Genomic DNA, 19,037 nt, shown 5'->3' on the forward strand with positions numbered 1-19,037 from the left:
GCTCTCCGGCTGCTCTGACTTATTATGAAACGACTCGACAACCACGTTTTAGCATTTAAATGTTTAGAAGTCACACATCTACTACCTTAGTTAGCCTATTAGCCACCAGAAGATATAGAAAATGGGACTCATGTTGTGTCAATCAAATCTCGGCTTTTTGTTTTTAAGCTGCCAGTTTGCATCAAATTAGGAGGTCTCTCTAACTTTGTGAACCAAGCCCCATAAAGTGTTACTTCAAGCTTTATTTGCCAGGCTCATAGCCACATTAAGGGCTGCAAGCTGAGCTGATGCTGGATTAGTTTAAGATGTCCTTTTGGTGAGACTCCTTTCGCAAGTTTTCATTACAGGGTCACTAATTATTCACAGAGGTCTTTCTTCTTGAACCGAAAAGCATCGAGTAATAAAAGCAGGACAAAACAATGAAGCACTTGTACGGTATGTAGAAAAGTAACGCTCCAAAGACTTCTCTGCAGGACTTGAAGGCCTGCTAAACTGCCAACATCTTCAGCTTCAACTTAAAGTTTAGATGTCAGGTCAAATAATGTCGTACGAAAAACAACAGAGTGTCTTAGTATGGAACAGCCATACTCACTCACATACTCACATATTTTCTAAATCATCACCAATCCAACAGAACTGACAATGAATGAATTTCCACTGACATAGTTACATTAGATTAGCTTATAAGAAGTGCATCTTTTTTTTTTATTGAAGCATGAACTGTATTTATAACAACAAGAACCAGAAAAGCAGGAAATGATTTGATTCCAAACAAGTCCGGACATGACCAGAGTCATATGTCTGAATGAGCTTAACTGGATATCTGTTTAAACCGTCAGTAAACAAACACCAGGGCTGATATTATATTATATATTAGTGATCATTAACACCAGGTAGACGTCTTGTTACACAAGGTCCTAACAGCACACGTGTGCTTTCAATATTGACGTCTAAGCTCTGTATGTTTCTGTATCCCCCCCCCCTTGCAAAGAGATTACCATCTAGTGCCTTTGTACTGAAGGTTGGACAAACGGATGTGCAGCTGACTCAAATCCCAACAGCGCTGCGTCACTAGCGGGCAGTTAGGACACTCCAACAGGAAACAATAGTATCAGGCTGATTTTGCCGCTTACGCTCGCTCTCATCACTTGCTGTTAGGACAGGCTGTAAATCATTAAAAGACAATGGAGGTGTAGCAGCTATTGAGAAGATAATATCATGATTCATTTTCTTAAAGATTAGCCACAAAAGCCTTGGCCTGCATTTACAAGTCTGTTTTTTTGTTTTTATCTGAAAAAATAAATAAATACATTTAAAAAAATCAGAAACCCTGCACTCCGAGTCTGAGTCTTATTTTTTAGTAATTGCAAAAATATTCATTATGAGACCAGATAGAGTCCATGGAGGAGTGAGGAGGGTTTCACCTGTTGGTAAAGGAGCTGCGGAATTATCCAGACTGCTTCCAGATTTATTTCAGGATGTCAGTGGTGCAGTTTGATACGCAGCGCTAAACTCGAACCACAAATTAAAAGAAGACCACCAATTTCCTTGAGGTAATTGAACGTGAACAGCAGCTGACAGCATGTTGGAGGTTTGAACACTTGACAGACACACACAGGTGGATTCGAGAAAATTGAAACTTTTCCGGAAAAAAAAAGTGAGAGAAAAGTTTCTCAGTCAGTCTGCAAAAAAGACTGACGCAACATTAGATTATATGCGTTTTTAAACGTGCCAATTTGAACAATAGTAAACAACTCACTGTGTAAAGGCCTTTATGCTGCTTTGTAATATTTTGCACCTTTTTGTTATAGATGTTTTTCTTTGTATTCCCTGTTCAAGTATTTCCATCAGCTGTCCACAAAAACTAAAAAACATCACTAGTTTGAGTATTGGAAAGCACTGGTCCTCTCTATGAGGGTGAACACGATGGCTCTAGAGAAATGCAGGGTGTTGTGTTACATATAGTAGCTCTGGCTGTTGTATCCTTCTGTGCTCGAAGGAGGTAATGATGGTAATCCAAGCTCATCGCACGACTGCACTCAGTCACACTGAATTTACTGTAAGCATCTTCAAAACTGCTTAAATGCTAAGTATCAATCAAAATAAGTGTGGCACAGTTACTGAGAAGCAATAATTGTACATCAACAATAATGAACATGCTTTACTGTATTCACCAAGGTCTGGCTTTCCAGCAACAGTAAACAAACGCTCTGGTCGCCGCGGAGACAAGCTCAGCATCCAGCTCAGTTTCTGATTGTCCCTACCTGCTGTTCTCCCTGCGTTCCGCCAGCATCTTAACTCCTCAGCGGCAAAGAGACAAAGATCCTTAATTACTCCACTTTAATGGTTGTCGACTCCTCTTCCCCTCAATAACGGTCGTCTTTTTGATAAAACAAGTCGAATACCGTGGTGTCATGCCTTCCTCTCACAGAGGACTGGAAAGAGAAGAGGTAAAATGCGGAGGCATGGCTTGTCTTCATTGGCAGTGCCAGGAGCTTTGTTCGCGAGCCAACAGCCTGTGTGTGTGGGTGTGTATGAGTGTGTGTGTGTGTGTGTGTGTGTGTGTGGCCTGCCGGGACTGGCACAGCTGATCCCCCCCTGACACCGGGTGGGGTGTACAGGGCTTTAGAAGAAGGGAGGGTGGAGTATGGGGTTGCTGTGGCCGTCACAGCAAGAGGAACGTACCATTCAGACTGGAGAAGAGGGGGGAGGAGGACGTGCAAAATTTCATCTGATAGCTGTCATTATTTAGATCCAGGCTCAGCGGTTCACATTAACTTTCAATTATTATGACTTAACACACATCGAGAGGATGGAAAATGCCCTGAGAGTGGAGCAGCTTTCACATGTGCTCTACAGAGACAGCAAGGTTTGGGTAGACTTCCTGTGCATTCGTTTTGTTCTATTAGTGTCCCCTCTATGCTTTTTGACAACATGATGCTAATGTTGACGTAATAATAATTGAGAGGATTAATTTACCATAGCTCAGCAATATGGTCAAAAATACATGATTTTCTGTCCATCTATGACATGAAGAGAGTGCTGATAATACTTGAGGCCTGTAGAAATCCACATGGTGTGTTAGTTAGAGTAGAAACAAGTGTTTTCTCTACAGTCAGCCTGAAGGACTGTTGTTGCTATTTTAGCTGTTGTATCTATCCAAAACCATCCAAGACTTATGATAAACAACATAAACTGGATCGTTTGATTGGCAGGTTATGGGGCAGGTATCTGATGCGTTTCCTTCAGCCAATGAATGACAGTGTGCAGGTAAGTTTAGGAGCAGTGGCAAAGAGAAGCTTATAGGTACAAGCACGTACACACTAGGTGCAAGTGAGCGCTTCAGGTAGCGCTGAGCCCAGGAGGAGGGGCCAAGTTTGAATGGTTGAACGAGCTACAACGATCAATGCTACTGACTCTACCTTTAAGAAATTGCAAAGTAGTGCTAGCATGCCACACTTTTATACCGCTGCAGCAAACGCTAAATGATGTTGCTCTGATGAATGACATTTCTGATTTGTTTTGCTGATGAATCACAGCAGGCGTGAAAAGTTGAAAACCCCCTGTGGGAGACTGAAGTTCTACATCCTGAGAACCACTCAGTTTTCTCGTTCACTAAGAAGACAGCAATGTAGTTTCCAGCAGGGGAAGACTGGGACACATGGAAATTAGACCGGGGGGGTTATCATCCACCTTACTGAATGATGAAGCTGCGATACAACCTCCTCCTCAACATACCACCGGGGGAAAGGCTGAATCACTGAAAAGTCTTCAGCAACAGATGAGAGCCCTGCTGTAGTGACAGAGCCTGAAGGTTTCTCCATCACGGTGACTCGGGTAGTTTTTTTACTCGTGTGTAGTCTCAAACAAACTCAACAGCTGCTCATCGTGATTTTAGTTTCCATTCCAAATGAAGAAAACTCACAGTTGTGATGTTCTTCAACAAATACCAGAGGCTGGTTGGGATCAGTCTGCACACCACCAGTGAACACCACTACCAACCAACCAACCAACCAACCTACATACAAACAACACCCCTCAATACTATGAGTGCATACTCGGCCTCCTAAAAGGCTGGCATAGCTACAAAAGATAAACCATTTATGGAGAAACTGTGGGAGAAAAGGTTTCTATACATCCTCCTAAGATTAACGTTTTTGATGAATAAATTAACTTCTTAACCTTTCACTATATATTAATTTGTTAGGGAACACACCTAAATGACTTATAATCATGTGTATGATATGTGTGTGTGGAATACTGTTGTTGATTTCATTATCCTGCTGTTTCTCATGACACATTTCCTTGAGGTGAATTTAATGTGATTCTATCTTCTTCCTTTTTTTCGACTGCTCCATGCTCCTTCTTTGAGGATGATGGTGACTGGTACAGTGCTGCTGACGTCTGGTGTCTGACAAAGCATCTTTAGTGACACACACACGCACACGCACACATGCACACGCACACACACAAGCTGTCTCTTTTTCTCTGCGATGTATTTTACATCGTCTGAAAGCTCGTTAGGTGCGTTGAAAAGAAAATAAGCATCTACCTCGAGCTGCATTACCCACAAGAACTTAGTGTTGCTATTGAGCTCTACCTAATCAATAAGAAGCACAGCATGAACACAGCGCTGCTCCCATCTCACAACAAATGAGATTAAAGTATCATCTTTAACTGTAATCTTTGGTTCTTTAGTTTCCATTAGTCTTTGCTATCTTAAGCTTCAATCTCACCCCATTCTCTGAGAACCTCCTAACTTGTCTGAAAAGCTTCTGAGGGAATGGGGTGAGATTCTCTGAGAAGTTTCTTAAATGTGGCCTCAGACGGAACAATAAATGTCTTTACAGGACTTATAATAAATGGTGATTTAAGACAAGTAGGTAAGACAAAGGGCTTCTTTAATATCTATTAAAGATCTAAAAAATATATATATTTAATAAAAAAAATCTTTGCAAGTTAATATTCGATATTAAATCTTAGAAGAGAAGAATCTTGATTTTTATATAAATCGATGTTTTTCCACCTGTCATAGGACATGAACTCTGTAACAGTCAACATTCAAATATATAAAAAGGTTCGTCCATGGAATAAACCAAGAGCTGCAGATCTCCACATGATCATACTAATTACATACTGATAGTCTTTGACAAAAAGTTTACAATGTCTATTTATGTCAGCTAATAGTCATGATGAACCATAAGTCTAAAATCATGAAAATCTAAATGTCTATTTTTTTTTTTAAACTTACTGTACTAATTATTTACTGTGTCGGCTATTTTAATTTCAAAAATCACATTTAAAGTAAACTACATGAAAGATCAGGGTCAGGGTCGAGGCACATCACATATTTCAGTGTGTCACTTTAAGTGTCTGCTTGGACAAACAAATGGAAAAAAAGAGGAATAAAAGTAAAGTATTTACTTTAAGCCATATAAGTCCATCACAGCAAACGAGGAACTCAAAAGGATATATATAATACAATTACTTATAGAGTGTGATTAAATAGATGATAACTTATTAACTTGGGTCTATTTTCTAAATATTAGGCTTCAACAAACTAAATAGTGTTTAGTTAGTAAATGTCACCTTGAAGTGTTCTTGTCACGTCAACAGGTTTTTAAATATAGCATGTGATGTTGTTTGCTTCTTAAACATCCGATGTCCTAAAGTCTGCCTTCCTAAGAAAAATCCAAGTAATAACACAGAGCATTCATAACAATACAGTCCAAATATGGGACGTAGTCTGTGACGCTTTAGGTGCACGAGTCTGTGGATTTTCTGAAGAGTAATTATGTAATTCTGTTTGAACATCCTTATCATAAGAGCCGGCTAATGCTAAACTTTTCCGTTTTTTTACCATCTGCAGCAGTAAAAAGCAGTTTTTTATAAATACATGTTATTCATTACAGTTCTTCCTTAATGATGTGAATATAAATGGGAGGCCCTTAAATGCAGCGACACCTTCAGATTTGGCTCCTTTCTGTTTTTGTGCAGGCTTCATCTAACAGATATTTAAAGCCAAAGCAACATCCCAGGTCCAGGAAGTCTTCAACAAGCGTATTTCATTCTGCCTGTGGTTTTAAACCAAAAGTTGTCAAAGTTGGTCTGTGGAACTGCTTCCTGCTCGCTGTAAAAACACAGAGCCTTGTATGCAGACAGAAACTCAATTTCTCTGACATGCTGCATCCCACAAGTCAGAAAGCTACTTTAACTAATCAGGTTTCTATATTAGATCAAGACGTTCAAAAGACGAGTGGTTATTTTAAAGTTTACACAGCTCTGCTGCAGCGACATTCAGGGATTTAACAACATCCTGCTTCTCACTGTCACTCACTTCTCAGTCTGCTTTACTTTGAGTGCTTCACTTTGCTTACGCCTTTCCAACACAAATGATGAACTGTCATCGGCTTCAGGTTGGAAACTTCATTGGTTTCTAAGTCAGAGGTATAGACAAAAAAATAAAATCAGGGCATAAAAAAAAAGGAAGAAAAAATATCTGATATGTTGTTGTACATATTATTTGTTAAATAGCTTATAATGGTTATGTTTAGCTTCAGTGACTTCTCTTTCTCATGAGCTCCTTTGTTTTTGCTCTGTGGTATATTCTTCGTTTTTCATGGAGGATATTTTTTCCCAGATGTGCTACGAATCTGTTGCTGTCTTATTTAATTATCAGCATGCTGAAAAGCTCCAGGATGTACTCTTTAGAGATAAACTAGCAGGAACAGGTTCTTACGGTTTGTTAGACCTGCAGTACATTTCAATCAAGCTCCAAATCTGTTCTGCTTGCCCTGCCTTTCCATGTCTGTTTATACTGAAAGTAATAGTAACTGCAGTTAAGTGGGTCAAATGTTCCCGGTTTCAGGCCTTTACACCTACCTGTTTAATAGCTATACATCAGCATGGCGCTGCTGAAAGGTCAATCCATTTATAAGAATGAGACAACTTAAACAAGTGAGCTCCATGTAAGATCTGCTCCACAGCTTTGAGCTAGGTGATGGAAGCATGAGGATGTGTTTGATTATATTTTACCAAACAATTTTTCTCACATCAAGAACTACTTAGTTGTGCACCAAAAGAAAATCTTCAAAGGGACATGATATGATTTGCTTTTTGTTTGATCCATAACTTTCTGTACATTCAAAATAAAGTTTAGCTTGTGTTTTGACAACCGCACCTATTCTGACACATGATGTGCCCTTCTATTAGTGTTCAAACAAAGATATTGTGCTGCAGTAAAAACCCATTTGATCAGTGTCTCAATCTCAAGTCAACAGAGGGCACACTGCAATGGGAATGCCGGTAAACACTGAAAAAGCATGACAGTTTCTAATGCCCTTTGTTGCACCATAGTACACATGCAGCCTCTTTAATGGTCCCAGTTAGATTAAAGTGACTGTACACGAAACCCAGTCAACCCAAACACAGTCTGTCATGTAATCAGGAACAAGCCAGTAACCACACGCAGGACTTTAAGTTTCACATTAGGCACAGAGCAGAAGTCTATACAGGCAGGAAATGAGGCCGATGTGATGCACTAAATATGCCAGTCATTGCAGCTTTAATAACAGCAGACTTTAGCTAGAACCGGACATTTCTAACGGCACTGCAGCCCTGCTTAGCCACCAATAACAACATGATGTTGACAAACAGATCCATGAACTGTCGCTGTGCCTCTGATAACACAAACAGTGAGTTTCAACATGACAGCCTGTGGCCTTGACCACAAGCACACTTTCCAAAGGCTTATAACAAACGCTATTGAGTATCACCGTTAAAAACATAATACAGAAGACAGAATACTGTAATATTTATGTTTTCTGCACGTGTCTACAAGATTTTGAGTAAGTAAATCATGGTAAATTGCTTTTAAAACTGCATGAGCAAGAGGTCCTTACTTTCTGTTATGCTAATATTGGTAATCGCATCACACCATGCAGGCTAGATAGATAGGTAAATAATTGCATGTCTCTGCACCCTTACTAAGCTAGAAGAGGCTGCATGCTTTCAAGTCTTTCCTTCCATTATGGATGATCTCGCTTAATACATCAACATGTTTAAGATAGGATGAATAGAAGGGGCTTTGGTCCTGTATTACAGGCTGATCCTTTAGGTGTGGTATTTTTAAAGAGTGCAGGTTTACGCAGAGACTGCTGAGCATTGACTATAGTCATGGTTTGACAGACTGTGGTTCACACCAAAGAAGATCAGAGAAAAGGTTTCTCTTAAGTTTTTCTGGCAGACTGGGCATTTAAACAAAGGCCAATATTTCATGCATCATCAATAATTATGATGATGATGATAAGGTACAGGGAAAATGTTTGCATGGAAAATGTTGCACATTGTATACATACACCAATAGGCTGGCCAATATGCAGAATAATTAGATGGTTAAAAAGCCCTTTAAAAGTCTACTTTACTCCCCTTTGTCTCACTTGGACACAGTTTTATTGAAGCAGAAATGAAGACTTTCTGGTTCATATTAAATGATGCATTAAGACGTTGCTTATTCTCATGAGATGGATATAAATGTTCACATCTTAAATGCTATGTTAAGTCATTTTTAAAGACACATTTAGGTAGCTATGAATTAATTAATTAAAAACGTGTTATTATAATGGCTCATAACATGGAAACATGGGATTACATGTGGAAAACATGCATCAATGAGAACCAGTGACCTGCAGCTGTTTGTATCTCTGCTGTGTGAGTATCGTCATATGTCCATATCATATACGTCTGAAATAAAGCATTACTTACCTGTCAAACTAACTAAGTTACTGAACACAGTCCACAGCAGCAGACGTGTAATGTGGTGTACACCGACATACTGTCAGTGATGTTAGCTAGCTGCTGACCAGCTGATTGCACTAGCATCGCAACATCTAAACCGCAACTGTCAAGCTAAACGTTGACGCTGGCCTTTAATAAAAAAGACAACCACTAAAAACGCTCTGTTTGTGTGAACATAATACGACTAGATGAGCCGTCCTGGACGTTGCTATTATGCTGGTAACATGAATACAGGTGCTGCTGTAGCTATAAAAACTAACCGAGATGTCTATGTGCTCGCTAACTCTCATGCTAGCCAGCTAGCGGCGCAGTGCTAGCTAGCCGCTCCAGGGACCAGTGTGCCTTTTTTTTCCCTGTATCCGTCAAACACTCACCAGTAAGCAGATAAATCCTCCGGCTGGAACCTTGAGCCAATGTGTCAGCTACGTGGGCTACTCCAAATATATCCATATGTCACAAACGAGTCATTATTCCGTCAGTGGTCAGTGCTGCCTCCCGTTCATCCTGGTAGCCATTTTTCCTCTAAAGACTGGAAATACACAACAAGTCTGATATTCCTCCGAGCAGCATCCTCCTCTCACCGGGAACACAGGAGAGAGACAAGCCTGACATCTGTTGGATACATGGAAGAAGACACTCTGGATTATATACACTGGATAACACTGTCCCGTGTTGTATCATTATCAGTGATGTGTAAAATTGTCGTAGGCTATCTTTTGTATTTGCTTCTTCTGTATTGGCCTTTACAAATTACAAAAATGTTTTAAAAAAATAATTTGAAATTGTTATTATTTTATCATATTATTATATTATCTCATAAAATTTGATGTTGCTGTAGTGGTACGATTTAAATTTGATCCTTGAAACAAAATGTTGTCTTGTACTTTTTATAAAAGCTTTGAAGCTTCATCTTGACACAAGTTCTTTCAACTAAACTGTTCATGCTTGTGTTGACTGTTAGGATGATAAATGGGATTTAATGTCACAGTACAGCCTCTACTAATGTGTTTTCTTTCTCCTGAGGCACCTTAAACATATGATCTTTATTCTGTCTCGTCTTTGTAAGATTTGTTTAGGAAAAAGGAAGAATATAAACTGGTAGGTAACCAAAACATACCTGTCCAAAAGGAACATAATTATTTATTTTTATTATTGTATTTTAACATGAAAATTAACCATATGATATGGTAATTGAATTAGTCTTGAAGAAACATAGTCGTGCACAATATATGAGGAATTTATAAAAGGGAGTTCAGGTATTTGAACATTAAAAACATGATCAACTGCATAAGTACAGTTTATTTTAAAGGTAAAAGCCTTTGAATCTTTGATTTATGGTTTGCATTGAAAAACACTAATACTACAGCGTCTTTTGTAAAAACATGAAACCCATGCTTCACAAGCTAAACAAAAAAAGACCAAAAAAGTAAAGCAGTAGATTAAAGCGATGTGAGAGGGGGAAAAAAATAGATTCTTGTAACAAATCAATAATTAAAAGTCAGAGCTCCCTCCCCTGGGTCCGGTGGCCCCTCCCTCACACATGTGCTCTCCTTGAACAGGCCGGGCCCTGCAAGGGACAAGCCCCCTCCGAAGGGCCTGGGGACTGCTGCTGCAGGACCTAGCCAAAGAAAAACATTGGCCTCGCCCTGTCCCTCCATACAGCGAAGATCCCCAATGAAAAAAAAAGGAGAAAAAAAAAGAACCCCAAGCAACACAATTCCTGCAGACAATAAACCTTATAACATAATCCATACATAAACGCTATCATCACATTTGGTATACACACCCCAACACATTCAACACACACTGATCACTCTCACATTGTCCCTCTGAAATACACCTCATAAAACACCTTCTATCCCTTCCCTTCTCTCTTTCTCTCTAGCCCTATCACTCTTTTAACTTGCTTTTTTTTCTTTCTTTCTTATATTAATTTCTTTATTATTATTATTATTATTATTATTATTATATCTTGTGTAGTTTTCTACTATCTGTGCTAGTTGCTGTCAATTGATATATCTATTGAAATCTTTTTATTTTGCACTAACTCACTTACTTATTTTTCTACTGTACTTTGTAACTGTTGTCCTGTCTCTTCTGTCTTGTATTGTCTAAATCCCTTCTCCTTGTTTCTGTACTTTATTTGTCATGTTTCACCATGTTTGTCACCGCATAGCACCAATTAAAAAAATAAAAGATAAATAAATAAAAGTCAGTGAAAAGTAAGTTAGGTCTTTCTCCAGTAGGGGGCACTGGAGTTAACTTCCTGATTTTAGCCCCTGCAGATATCTCCATCATAATAGGTCCACTGAATAACACTTTCAGAGCAGATATGAAACACTAGGTGGGAGAAGTTCACTTTGGAGCATCACACGCGATTAACTCGACTGTGTGGGCACTGTGGTTTACTTTGAGCAAATAAACCACACACCGCAGCAACCTCAGGAAGTCAGTGAGAGTGCATGGTGGATGTCACACCTGAGTACATTTATGAATCACTTCCTCAGAAAGTAAACAGCCTCTCAGTATTTAACACAGATTCATTATCTTTGCATGACAGAATGAAATAACATGGTGGTATGGTTGATTTTTAAATTTGTACAGTTCTCCGTTCTGAGATGAACAAAAGATTATCTTGTTCTTTTTCCACCCATCCCTATGGAAATATTGACTCCTGACACACAGTTTTTTTTGTTGTTGTTGTTTGTTTGTTTTAATCTTCTTTGCAGTTAGGTCATGAAACATGAATCTATTGTGTTATTTAATGGGTTCAGCCCTGGGACGTTTTTGAGTGGGAGGTAAATGATACCTTCATGATCAAGTGGTTTAAGGCCAGGTCAGACCTGAAAATCTTCCTTGAATTGGAGGTGGGGAAATAGATTTTCCATTGGGGCTCAGCCCTTTGTGAAAAGTTCACTGGCAGTGTTTGTGTGAAAGAAATACAGCCATTCATTTTTAATTTCCTTTACTTAACTTCCTTACTTACTTAACGTAATCGTTTCATTCCTACTTACTTCCATAACCATGATATGTTTTCTATACATACCCAAAATGTTTCTTCATGTCAAAGGTAACATAATGGGAATTTGAATCTAAACCCAACAAAGATGAAAAAAAACACATTGGGAATGAACTTATTCGTCTTATTATTAACACAACCAACTGCAAGCTGATAGCCAATCTCATTCACGTGTTAGAGACTTTCTTTTCCTCCCATGTGCACTATGCATTATCATTTGCACATTCCGAAAGTCCAGCCGAAAGCCTGAGCACCGACCCACTGCAGACTTTAATGGCATCAGACATGCTGTGTGAGAGTTCTGGAGTCTGTGATGGTATAAAAATAAGGAATGAGACACTTTGAATGACATCATACATTGCCCACAAACAAAATACACATTTCAGTCATTTAAAAAGCCAAAATCCAGAATGTAATTATGTATCTCATACATTATAGTGTTTATTCTGTATATTTTAGAAAACTATCTAAAGTCAGAACAAGCATCAATGGTGTTATTTGCAAAAATGTAAATGAAAAACCCAGCTTTGTTTGACTTTCCAAGTTCTTCTAGAGTTACATTTTTCTTTATTTTGTTTAGCGATAGGACTGTGTATATTGAGAAGTCGATGAGATAGAGAGCGAGGAATGACATGCGGGAAAGGGGCCACAGATCAGATTCTAACCTGGGTCTTCCGCTTATAGGATCACAGACTACGTATAACATTAATTTACATTTAATCAGGGTCAGGACAATCATGTTCTTCACATTAGTTCTCATCAGGGCCCTCAAAAACCTGACGATTTGACAGTGGGACAGCACTAAATACTTATAAACTTACTATACAAGGAACATGCCTCAAAGTGTGTTTAAGTGTGGATATTGAAGTAACCTGTTTCCATTGTGGCTGAATGTATGAGTTAATGTAACGTTACTGTATTTTAAAAGGCTTTAAGGTCGTTGGCTGCCTTTGTTTAAATTGAAATAAGGCCCTCCAACGTTTCTAGAATAGTGGGCTGTAGCCCACACAGACTCCCTTTGTGTTGTTCTTTTTCCATTATTTATATAATTTATACATAGGTTTAGTTCTTACAATTCCTTGACTGCTGAAAAAAACCATGTTGGTAGCTTAATTAGTGTAGTGACTTTTAACTGGGAACAGGGCTGGTTTATGTGACCAAGATACAAGAAATAAAATTTCATTCCCACAACGTGACTGGACTGAATGTGGTCCAACGTTTAGATGTCGGTTGGTGAAAATCCCCGACCATTGATGATTGAGTAAACACATTAAACGTACAACAATGCATCCAGAAACTAGACCTGAGAAACGAGAACTGAACTGGCAAAACTTTTAAACAAGCCCAAACATGACGTTTACTGTCAGTGTGCAACATTCAAAAGAGGAGAAAACGAAACTAAATGCAATTGCAAGATTCTTTATAAGATGTTAATCTGTGAAATTAATTTCTCATCAGTGGTTAACAATGGTGAAGGATAACCGTAACATCCTTCCGCTAGTGTGGTACATTTGAATAAACAACATCAGTGGTTAGCTGACCTTGTTTCCAGTGAAAGAAGAGAATGACATAGTGAGATTTTCACTTCAACATTAAAGATAAAAAGGAACTACTATGACGATTATTGAAGTTATCTCAACGACTTTAATGAACAAAGACAATAAATACCACAAACAATGTATTTATTTATTTAAATGTGGGCTTATTGAGATTAAAAGACACAATTCAAGACTACTTCAATTTATGTATTGTGGCCTTTCTTTGAAGATTATTTATCAGACTTCAAAATATTGTATGTCATTAATCAAATGCCAGAAGTAGTGAGTGGTTCAAAGGTGCATAACGAACATAGATTGTATCAAGCTTCAGGCATGAAGAGCATCATGCACTGTTAAATTTTATGTAAGCGGTGCTGGTTGTTTTGTCTCCTTGCTGTCGTTGAACTATTCCTGAAGCCTACATTACAGCGGGATGGGTGAGACCTCTTTATACCACTCTGAGTTTATCTGCTTTATAGATAATGACTTTATTCAGCTGAAGAGACTTTGTGAAATGCACAGACTAAAAGATCAGTTCTAAACATATCAGATGATTTGTTGAGTGTTCTGCGATAAGATTGTTACCAGCATGTATGTCTGTTGATGTTTGTCTGGAGCCAAGTTAAAGTCAGCTTAGTTTAGCATGAAGAGTGGAAACAGGTGGAAACAGCTGGCCTTTTCTCTGACCGAAGAGAACTAACTCCACATCCCAGTCAGCTCGAATTTCATTCATAAAAGTATTAAACATTCATTTGTTAATATCGCGTACCACTGAAAGCGTAAGAATAACAAGTTGTAGTTGATATCTTGTGGGTTCATCATTGCTCCTGGTCAAACATAGTTATTCACATCTCACCACACAACACACATACATACAACACTTAGTCCATACATCGCTGTTATCCAAAAACATTTTTTGGATACAACTAAGAACTGAAAACACTTAAGGTTCAAAGTAAATTCAGCTGAGGTGCATTTTAGTAGATCCTTTGTTTTTGTTCATTTAGTTATAATGGGTAATATATGGGCATGTTTTCAGTTCAGTTCAAAACAGATTTGATTTCTGCACAAATAGCCTGGCTGGTATTTGGAACAGCATCAGGCTCTTCCCACGTCCCACATCCATTTTTTCTTGCCTGCTTCCTTCTTATCATGTTTTTTTTCTTGTTCTTATCACTTAAATGAATTCATCCCCTTGATATGAAGTTGCTTCTTTCCTGAAAGTCACATGGTTCTCCCTGCTTTGTTTCTGCTCTTTGTTTAAGCCTTGAATTTCTATTGTGAGAAACATTTGAGAGAGGGAGGAATGTCCCAGCAGAGGTGGGTGTGAGTGCCAAATGCATGCATGGACAAGGATACAAAGTGGGTATTATTTAGTATTTAAACATGAATAGACTATTTTTGTTAAGTATATTTAAGCTCCTTATTGAATAACAACAAATCCAAAAAACTAATCTGCAAGTGGTGAATCAGCATACACACTTATCTATTAAACTAAATATTAAAGTGCAGTATAGATGACGATTGCAGCAAAGCCTTTTATGAAGAGAGTTTTTACATATTTCCCATATTTAAGTGTTTTATTTACAGTCTTAACCACATTTTCAGACATTGTATCGCAGTTTGCAATCGCAGTCAGTGACAGCTGCACAAGTCCTTGCCAGTTTGCTGGGAGACGTAAGATACAGCTGTGATTTTAATCTTTCCATAAAGTCATCTCGAAAGTTAAAGCTGTATTTCCCAGCACGTTATCTACCAGGAACAGTTTCAATGTCTGTAACAGAAGAATGCACAACCTGATTCAATTGAAATGCTCTTAAATATTCTGTCTGTCATCCTCACTTTACTCATCAATCTAAAACATTATGCTTTAAGTGGACTGTTGACATAATCAAGTGTTCAGGAAGCATCAAGTGTTCAAGCCCTGCAGCTGAGTCTGAACTGTATCTGTGTCATGAGCAACTGGGTAACAGATTAGGATGTCAAATATAGTGATGCCACACTGAGCAAAGGATATTCAGATGATTTTCTCATGTGTTTGCAAGATCTTCATCATTTTCAATTTCAATTTAAAAGCTTTATTGGCATGAATGTGACTCAAAGTACTGTAATAGCATCCATCAAAAAACCATACAAAATGTTCAGAAGTGTAAATAGCAGAATTAGAAATATGAATAACAATAATAACACATTACCATACAATAACTGAATATGAAAGAAAACATTTCAAATAACATTACATGAACAAATAAACAATGAATACAGGGTTTTGTTTCTGTGTTTTTTATTTTATTTGTGCATTTATGTTTGACCTGGAATCATGGGTGTCTCATTGAGAGTTTAAAGATTTATAAAGAAGAAACATTTAATGCATGCAATGTGTCTGTTTTCCATGTGAATGATGGCGTAATCAATATTTCACATGAAGCTGCGGCCAGAATAATTTCCCTCGAAATCTGAGCTTGTGCTTCTGTTATTTGACTCAAGGATATGGAATTTAATCTCTCAGCATGTCTCAATACAGTGTGGGTAAGGTGGGATTTTTTCCTTTACTTCCTCTTTGCTAGTCTTTTCCAGATAACTTATTTCCACATGCTGTAATACAACGGAACCATTGTTTTATGCATGAGTACTAAAGAAATCATAGAACTGACGCAGTGAGTCATTTCTCCATGTCTCCCTCTGTTTTAAATGGTAAACCCATTGACCCACTGACTGTCACAGTTTAAATGTACACTGAGTCAGCAATATATGGAGTCAAAATAAGTTTTATAACTTTATTCCATAAAATAAAGTGAGTTTTGTTTTCCTCTATATTTCCAGTCTGCACTGTTAAACTGTTATGCTAACAAGTTGAATTCTCCTACTGATTTAGATACTTCAAGGAAACGTCAACAAACTAAAGATTTAGACCAAATACTGGACCTAATTGACAACAGAAAATGCCACAACTCTGCCTGGACTGGGACACTGGGAGGCTGACGTGGGAAACAAATTCTGAACCACCAATAAATAATGTAAAGCTAAACCAGAGTAACTCTTGGTAACAAGAAACTGAGGATTTATAGGAAATAGATCCTAAGTATTCTAATGTATTCTCAAACGACAGGTCTGTTGTGAAATGGTTGCATCACTTTTGGCAGTAAAAGTTCATCTAAAGTTGTTCATCAGCTCCCACACAGACAGATTGTGATCGACTTTTTCGATGCGTGTACAAACATGCACAAACACTCTTCACACAAACTTCAAAACTGCTAGTGCATGCCATGAAAAATCCCCAAACCGCAATCTGAACAGATCGATCTAAGTTTATGAAATATTCTACTGTCACTACAATGAAGAAGCAGATTCAGATTAGAGTTGTTGATTGACAGTATACAGTATACTAACAGTCTCTACGTCCTAATTCCTTAGATTTTTCAGTTTTAAGGTAGGCTATGTCTCCTCCAAAGATGTTACACTGGTCTAACAAAAACCTGTGACTGACACTTCTGTCAAGCAGTCACCATTTCACTAATTTGAGTGTGACACTTCATTTTCAAGGCCTAATTGTCATCCTTGATGTGTTAATGTGCAAAGGTTTAATCGCCTTGTCTTTCAGTTGAACCTTAGGGCGCGCACCCCGTGTACAGAGACTGTCGTCCTTGTGTGGGTGGCCCAGGTTCAAGTCCAACCTGTGGATCCTTTCCTTCAAGTCATTCTCCACTCTCTCTGTCCTGGATTTCTGACTCTATTCACTGTCCTATATCTCCAATAAAATGCATAAAAAGCTCAGAAATCTTTAAAAATGACATTTTCAAAGTCACTTGATCTGATGTGAAAACACAGAATCCTTTCTTACAACAAGTTGTTTACTGATTCAGATTATGAACGTGTTGAATTTGCTGATTTATTCTCGTGTGAATGAATGAACCATTTCATTGTAATGCCTGTATGAAATCTTTGAAGTGCTAAAGCATTTCTATGCCCCCGATAAAAATCTGCCTCAGGGAAACTTCTGGAAAAAACACACAAGAGCCAAAAGAGAGAGGGTGTGAAGAGGTAATTGAGCGGGCATGTTTGTGTCTTGTGCCAACATTTCCAGCAAATGATCGGGGATAATACTTTCTCTTTCACTTTGAGTTGTATAAATATACCTGAGATTCACCTCTTACAGCAGCATCTTCACTCTCCTTAAGAACATCACAGAAGAACCTCACTGAAACCTGAACTCAAAACCTTTGGAAAACCAGAGACATGGCCTCTCGAGTTGCATTTCTGATCCTGCTGGGTGTCGCCTGTGTCGGGCTTGTCACAGGTAAGATGCATATATCTCTGCCGTCAGCAGTAAAACAAACAGGTGCAAGGTGCAGGGGATTCTTTATTTAAATTAGTTTACATTATAGATTAGATTACATTATAACTACTCACTGCAAATGTTGACAGACTTTTAGATGAATGATGAAGGCTAACATAGATCACTCTTTTTTCTTCCTGCAGCTGAGATTGCAGTGGATTGCTGTCTGAAGACCTCTTCCAAGCGCTTTCCGCTTCAGATCATTTCCAGCTACACCATTCAGGAAGCTGGGCAAGGCTGTGATATAGGAGCCACAGCGTAAGTTAAACCCATGTGTAAAATATTAACCTTTCTTAATTAGTCAAAGCAATGTGTTTCTCTAGTATATTTGTTCATGCTGTATCTTAATTTCCAATACAGTTAGGGTCAATGAGTGTAGAGACATGTGTATAAGCAACCCTGTTTTCAGCAGCTTTAACTAATTTTTCTGTCTCATATCTGCTTTGTCAGGATTATTACAAAGGTTGGAAAGACATTGTGCATCTCCCACCCAAGCGAGGAAACATGGGTGAAAAATTACATCAAGCATCTGGAGAGAAGAAATCAGGTAAAACATCAATTCGAGTGTATTTGTTTTTCTGAAATTTAAAATCACTTGATGCACTCTACATGAAGGTTGGACTTTAGATGCCTTCACTTTGCTCAGGCTAATTATTGATGATCTGTTTTGCAGGCATAGATAAGCGAGGATTCGGTGAAAGGCAGAAGATCAGAAAGGACCGATTCTAAACTGAGAGAAGGAAACCAAAGTCAGAGTCACAGAAATGACACTTTGTGCTTTAAAGAAGATGAAAATGGAGAGACCAGACAGACTTTTTTTGTATGATGGTTCTTTGTGAGAGCCAATCAGACAGTAGCTATAGAGTTCTCTGTAAATGTGTTTCTAGTTATTTGTTGTGCCTGTCTAATTTCAACCTTTTAAAAAAATGTACATTTCCTTTTTCTTAATAGCGTTGTGAATTAAATATTTTGTAGAAATCAGCAGACTTGATAAACTGCATGAGTGACAGTGAAATCCTGATATTTTTTTGTTTTTATTTTCAAAGGATGAGACTTGTAAATATGTTTTCATTTTTTATTTTTTAAGGTTTTAGTGCTGTTTTAGTCTAAACATTGAGTGTTGTTAATTTGTGTTAAGAGCTTTGATAAAATAAAGTTTGATTAAATTCTTAACTTCTTGTTCACGTCTTTTGTTAAACTTGAAACATCCTCTGTATGCATAGGTTTGTACTGCACATTCTCCAACATGTATGGTTTACCACCATGTACATATACAACCAAACAAAGCCCTCCCTGAAACTTCACTACATCCATTTGCGACATAAGAACATTGATAAGAACATTAACT

At 38.1% G+C, this 19,037-nt stretch overlaps 2 protein-coding genes across 10 annotated transcripts in view; one reads left to right on the top strand and one right to left on the bottom strand.

Moving 5' to 3' along the window:
• The window catches only part of wdfy3 (WD repeat and FYVE domain containing 3), a 92,796-nt gene extending 83,279 nt beyond the window's left edge, over window positions 1-9,517 (bottom strand). For 7 of the 9 annotated variants that reach the window (XM_079343068.1, XM_079343066.1, XM_079343064.1 and 4 more), the window contains exon 1: window positions 2,265-2,732. In XM_079343068.1, coding sequence (XP_079199194.1) covers window positions 2,265-2,293 — 29 coding nt within the window. In that variant the 5' untranslated portion in view covers window positions 2,294-2,732. Of the gene's footprint in view, window positions 1-2,264; window positions 2,733-9,170 lie in introns of those variants that run through there. The other 2 variants (XM_079343069.1, XM_079343070.1) reach the window with 2 other exon arrangements.
• A 7,998-nt stretch (window positions 9,518-17,515) lies between these two features.
• Window positions 17,516-18,793, top strand: LOC306829992 (C-C motif chemokine 13-like). Its single transcript, XM_079353209.1, has 4 exons — window positions 17,516-17,650; window positions 17,833-17,947; window positions 18,140-18,236; window positions 18,363-18,793. Exons 1-4 carry the CDS (start codon window positions 17,590-17,592, stop codon window positions 18,366-18,368), a joined length of 279 nt encoding a protein of 92 aa, XP_079209335.1. The 5' UTR covers window positions 17,516-17,589; the 3' UTR covers window positions 18,369-18,793.
• Window positions 18,794-19,037: the final 244 nt, after the last annotated feature.

The sequence above is a fragment of the Symphodus melops genome (genome assembly GCF_947650265.1).
Source record: "Symphodus melops genome assembly, chromosome: 1".
NCBI lineage: Eukaryota > Metazoa > Chordata > Actinopteri > Labriformes > Labridae > Symphodus > Symphodus melops.